We start from the raw sequence: 6,131 nt of genomic DNA on the forward strand, positions 1-6,131 counted from the left end.
GGGCTCATAATTTAACAGGCACCAAGGCCACAAGGACATAATAGTCTTCGCCCGGCTTTAAATGCGCCGATGAACTCGGGCCACATTTTCCCACTGACGCTTGAATTATGCAAGTTAATTTGCAGCTGCCTGAAAATGATGACAAGAAATACCGCCAGCACACCAACAACCACACCCGTACCCACACCCACGCACAATGCACAACAGGGCAGGACTTCTGGCTGCTGGCTGCTGGCAGCCTAACAAGAGTTATTTCCCACAGACCGGAAGTGAAGTCGACATAAATTGCGGTTAGTGCTAGTCAGCCCACAGCCCATCCACCCCCCTCGAAAGCCACGTTGGCCATTTAATACATTGCGACAGCCATTCAGGCAGGGTTCTTCCGTCTCAGAGGGAAGATACCACCCACTACCACCCACTACCTAGCCACCTGGTGGGGGTGGTGGAAAACTCCTGGGCAGAAGCTGGTATTAAAATTCAGATTGGTTGCGTCACAGTTTTGACGGTTTAGCCGGACGGGTTAACCCGGCATTAGTATGCGAGCGAATATTAAAACCCAACTTGAAGATTACCATATTTTATGCTGATGCATACATATATACCAGCCAGCACTAGTGGCTAGTCTTATTTTAGTAACCACTAGCCGAGCATCAAATAAGGATTATTGCCTTTCGGAATTCGTAAAAGTAAAGCGGATTGAAAACTGAAATCATTGCTGTGGAAATGTGCATCGGGGTAGGACTTTTATTTCGTGAAATTGATTGAATTTCGTTTTCACTTTGCACCCAATCCGAACTGCAAAATGGCAGGCTGAAATTGCAATGAACTAAGGAAATTTCAGGCTTTTCAGACTTTTCTCTCTCTCTTGATAAGTTTCAGTCTTCTGGTAGAAATTCCACTCCTTTCATGCGAAACACGCCTAAGCTCCTGAAAAGGGGAGGGGGAAACGTACTTGTTGTCCTGTTTTGTTACTTCTGTGCGGTTGTTTTCATTTCATTTACAGTTGCACTTGAAGTGGCTGAATGGGGCATGCATGATAGTCCTGGTTCCTTGATTTCCCCCGGTGCCAAAGAAACCCACTTTCCAGAAACCTCAACCGTACGAGAGCTTGCATTTCATACACTTTTACTGACCACTTGCCACCACGAAAGCCACACATCCCAAAGATGTCACACATCAAAACCAGAGAAGCAGAAAATGTATATTAGTGTTGCGCATATGAATCGCACTGTTCCACTTACAGAGCAATCAAAATCGCGGATACTAAGGACATATTTAATATATTACAGTCAGATATGCATTTCACCCTTTACTCACTGTTGTGCATCTCATTTGGATCGGAATGAATTGAAATTTTATTTAGGGTCAAAACTTTTCAATAACTTGTTTATTCCCGATCCTAGTCCTTAACTATTGTATTGAAATTTAAATCTGGGTTGTCTGGTAGCGTTGGCAACACATCGTTTGGATCGTACGTTGGAAGTGTGAACACGGTGGTCTCGAATTCATAATCGTTTTCCATATTCTCTTCTTGACCATCGTTATAATCATTTTCAGGTTCGACGAAAAGTGAGCCACCATTGCAGGTCTTCACGAGCTCATCTTTGTGGCAAAGATTCTTGTATTGCTTATTGCTTCCCTTCATGCACTCTGAAGCGGCTTCTTCGTCGGTGTCCTCGTAGACGGGATTATCCTCCTCCTCACAGAGACTCACTCCGCAGTTGTAGACGCACTTTAGCAACTGGTGGACCAGTGCTGGCCGAACATACTCAACTATGGCGCAGCCCACGCGATTAGCTCGATCCCTCAATACCTGAAAGTAGTTTTTGGACAGTTCCCTGGAAACGGTCTTCAATAATATTTTGGACTTCCTGGTACATGGACTTACTGCTGATTTTTAGTCCATGAGAAGAACAGCTTCTGCACTTCATCTTTACTATTGGGGTCAAACCAGTGATCGAGTTGCTTCCTCAGGGCCTCCTTTTTCGTGGTCATGCAGAAGTACTTTTCCAGCGAATAGCTGACTTCCGCATGACCGTAATTTGGGGTTATGGCGCACTGATCTCGGATTGGCTCACAACGACGTACCAGACCGTCGGCCACTTTGGCCAGTTCCGGATCCCATTCGATCGTGGTCATCCTTGCCGCCTTCGGATTCTGATCCATTCCGCCGGCGAACTTGTTGCGATATTCATTGTGCTTGTCCACGATGAGGGCTATCATATCCCAGCTCATTTTCACCATGGCTGCGGCTTGTTTGGGACAAGTGGATTCAAAATTCTGTAAGAATATGTAAAGCGATCCGAATGATTTGGTCTCCCGTTTACTACCCACTCACTCCATTGTCATCGCAGAGCACGTGTTGTCCTCGGCACAGGTCAGCTTTGCACCATTTATCTGAAGCGCCTGTATCTTGAATATATAATGTGGAGAACAGCAGCCAGATGCACTTTATCATGGCATAAATAACCAGAGTTGTGTATGCTCTGACAGAGGTTTTGAAATAAATAAATCGAAGCCTTGACGAGCATATAATGAATCGTTAATTCTACGCTTGATCCGCGACTAATTGGGTTGCTAACATCACTTATTGAAAGGCGTTCCTTCATTTATTGTATTCCAAGTGTCTTTAGGGCATGGTACGTATCACTGAGACAGCATTGGCCATTCAGTTCTTAAGATTTAAAGATCTTTCACTCTCCAGAAGTCCCTTCTATCAATTATATGGGTTTTTGCATTGAAATGCAAGGCACTTTGCATTGCTCATAAAGAAATGGCATAGGCAATTGATTCAGGAAGCGACTTAAGCTTAAGTGGCTGTCTGATTGCAGCATTTAGTCGCTGAATGAGGAAATTAACGGGGGAAAACTCGTTTCCGTACTTCTGCTTTTGTACTCCACTTAATTGTCTCGTGAACTTTTGCAGCCCAACGTTCTTCGTTCAACCGATGGGCAGTAAAATCCCCTGTTTAGTTGCCGTGAAATAATAAATCCAATAATACACACATTAGCTGCACCACATTTGCCGCTTAACAGGGGTTAAGCTAAAAAAAAAAAAGGAAGTCAGGTTCCCCAGTTTTTTTCCCCCTGCTTTGTCTATCTGGCTGCAACTCGTTAAGCCACTCAACTAAAAGACTAATCCACTTATTGGCGGTTTGGACCGAAGTAAGTACAAAATACACAGCACTAGAGTTGTAGAAGTTCGATTTTAAGACTCGCCTAAGAAGTTGCTGGAAAAATTCAGACGTTGTTTTAAGGTCTTCGAAAGGACGAGTGCATTCGCAAGGCTTAAAAAAGTGAGTTGAAAATTCACAGCGAGAGACCCACAGCTACTTTTTCATACCTGGTGCAGATTCTCTGTACTTCTTTGGACGTGTTGATGTTATTGGCAACAAAGAGATGGCACCGTTACGTCAAATTAATTAAACTAATTGAGTTTGAAAGGTAACGAACCGAGTAAGCGATGTGACACAGAGCAGAGGGGCAAAAATAAAAGTTAAAAAATGTGCCGAAGTCGTTACATACGTTTTTCACGCCATGTTCGTTTTCAAAGTGAAAAAACGCGATTACAGTTTGCATCCAAATGAAATAGGTTATCAGAGGTGGAAATTCTTGACGTGTTAAAAAAAGAAAAGCGACGCGGTTTTCATAGAAATGTAGCTACGTTTCAGAGTAATTAAATAAAAATGCTCCGGGTGTAAAAAATCTAATGCAGTATGTTAATACATTAGATCTGAATGTATATTAAATCAGCGATAGCACATGTTACATTTATCTACATCTTTTTTTCAGCCTGCATGAATATTCTTAATGTTTAATGTTTGCATATCTACTACCAGCTAACTTAATAATCAATATAAATCAATTTAGTAAAATGAATATACATTTTTTTCTGTAATCATGCCAGTTACTCGTAGAGCAACACGGTTAACTAGATTCGTTGAAAAAACACTCACGCCCTACATTTATCAATAAAGATTTCATTTTTAATTGGAATACATTCATTTGGCCACTATCTACGACCACGCCCACTCTACCGCCCATGAAGATGGTAGTGAGCAAGTTTGTTAGCAATCGTCATGGTGCTACTACAATATATATCTACGTTCCAGGGTATGTGATAGTTGTCCGGTGTTTTTAGTTTCACATTTATGCATATTAAATGCCAATTTTCAATGGCAACAATCAAATCATATACTAATATTTACTAAACAAATACGCAGCAACATATTTGCACCTCTCCAGAGATTTTACCTTCCAATTAGTTGCTGAAAATGGATGCACCAAATTGTCATATCGATTGCCATATGTGAGTATTTGATGGCTGATGACTCCACACACAGCCCCGAGGAACACCACCATCAGTCGCATTAATTACGATCCCCCCAATTGCCTGTGGGGAAATCAGCTGCGCATATTGTCGTTGGCAAAAAGTAAAATGAAAGCCACGGAAGAAAGGAAACCGAAATTGAATTTCGGGAGCAGTTGTCGCAAAAATGCTTTTAACGCGAGCCAAATGCATGAAGTATACGATATGAGTGGCCAAAGGGAAATGGGTTCTCGAGCGTGTATCATAATTAATGTTAATTGCCTGATTGAATGGGAGATGGCAGGCCCACGAATCCACATATTCGCACATATATATATGACAATCCCAATTTCCAGCGCCATTGAAACTGCATTCTGGCGCCATTATTTCGTTTCCGCTTCAGTATTAAGTCGCCGGACTGACAGTCTCCTTTTCGGTCCGTTTCAGGTGTCCTTGTTCAGGCTGAATTGTCGGAAACTTTATTGGAGCATATTGCGCTTGAATAAACATTGGAAAATGTGTGCTCATTAAAAGGATCTCAATTGCAATGAGTGCTTTAAATGAATTAAACAAGGAAATGTTTGTGCCAGGAATTCGATATTTCTTAAATACTTGAATTGAATTCATATAACAAACCGTTTGTAATTTAAATCTTAGTTTACCAACATGCCGTGATTGTGTTTGTAAAAGAACTATGATAGAAGATGGCTTCTTGGCTCGCAATAGCAATTAAAACCACTTGCATTCTAGATGATCGAGGCATAAAGGCTGCTTGGACAAGCAAACAACATGGCTATTTCCCTTATTTTTAGTTTGGGGCCCGAAGGTCGCTCTTCCTTACATATGGAGACAAGACGCAATGTTTGACACGTTTGAAAGATAAGGCTAGAGCGTCATTATGCGAGAACAAAGGACCTGGAAACCGAATTGCGCTCCTCGGAGGCCATTAAATGTGGTGCGGTGTGTTGCATACATGGCGTACACATACATGTACGATCTGCGGAATGTGAGAGCGATGCGATGTTTGACGAGTCAGTGCACCTGCACTATGTGCTAATTACTTATTTATAACGCCCAGATTACACGACACAAACACAGCCTGCTCAGCAAGCTCGGTGCAAGCTCATTGCATACTTTGCGGCGGCCCGGCGGCTAAATGTTCTTCACTTGGAGTGCGCAGGCAGGATTTCGAGACGGGACTCGAGATGTGGCTCAGTGTGTGTGCTGGGATGGGCTTGGGGATTTGGGTTTTTGGAATGGGGAGTGGAAAGTGGGCAGGGGTTAAGCAAGGAGAGGGGGGGGGGGGAATTTCTGCCAGCTCTGCAGACAGCAATCAATCTGGTCGAGCTGCACTTTCATCCACCTCAGTGGGCCAAAATCAGACCCAATCAGTTCCCAATTGGCCGTGTAATGTGGTTCTTTTTATTTTTTTTGATAGTTTGCCTCAAGTTTCTACCTCTTTTCGGCTACGTGGCTAGCTGGCTACGTGTGCATTTTACCCAAGTGCCTCTGAGTGTTTAAACAAATTTTGCGAAAGACTCTGGACTTTGTGGGGTAAATCTACCTGGGATATTTGCACAACTTTCCGCGTTTTAAGGAATACTCTGTACATATTTAAGAGCCATTCGGTTGGAAGGCTCTTGAGCAGAGATGGGATTTAATTCTGGCAAAGTTGGAGCAGTGACAGCCAAGTGAAAAACAGTTTATCCACAATCAGGCGAGAATTCTTTGACGCTTTTGGACAATCCGACTGTCTGTCTAGTTAAGCTCAACTTGCCACTGGCAAAACACTCAGGTGTGAAAATGCAACCACCTCGTCCTCG

General features: G+C 42.8%; 1 protein-coding gene across 2 annotated transcripts; it reads right to left on the minus strand.

The window, feature by feature from the left end:
* Positions 1-1,311: 1,311 nt before the first annotated feature.
* On the minus strand, positions 1,312-2,480 carry CG10651 (uncharacterized protein). 2 transcript variants are annotated; one of them, NM_001299166.1, is made up of 3 exons: positions 2,339-2,480; positions 1,889-2,280; positions 1,312-1,838 (listed from the first exon to the last, which is right to left on the minus strand). In NM_001299166.1, exons 1-3 carry the CDS (start codon positions 2,456-2,458, stop codon positions 1,400-1,402), a joined length of 951 nt encoding a protein of 316 aa, NP_001286095.1. In that variant the 5' UTR covers positions 2,459-2,480; the 3' UTR covers positions 1,312-1,399. The 2 variants fall into 2 exon arrangements, with proteins under 2 accessions (NP_001286095.1, NP_610029.2); NM_136185.3 differs by having other exon boundaries at positions 1,362-1,838.
* Between the last annotated feature and the right edge of the window lie 3,651 nt (positions 2,481-6,131).

The sequence above is a fragment of the Drosophila melanogaster genome, chromosome 2L (genome assembly GCF_000001215.4).
Source record: "Drosophila melanogaster chromosome 2L".
In the NCBI taxonomy this organism is placed as follows: Eukaryota; Metazoa; Arthropoda; class Insecta; order Diptera; family Drosophilidae; genus Drosophila; species Drosophila melanogaster.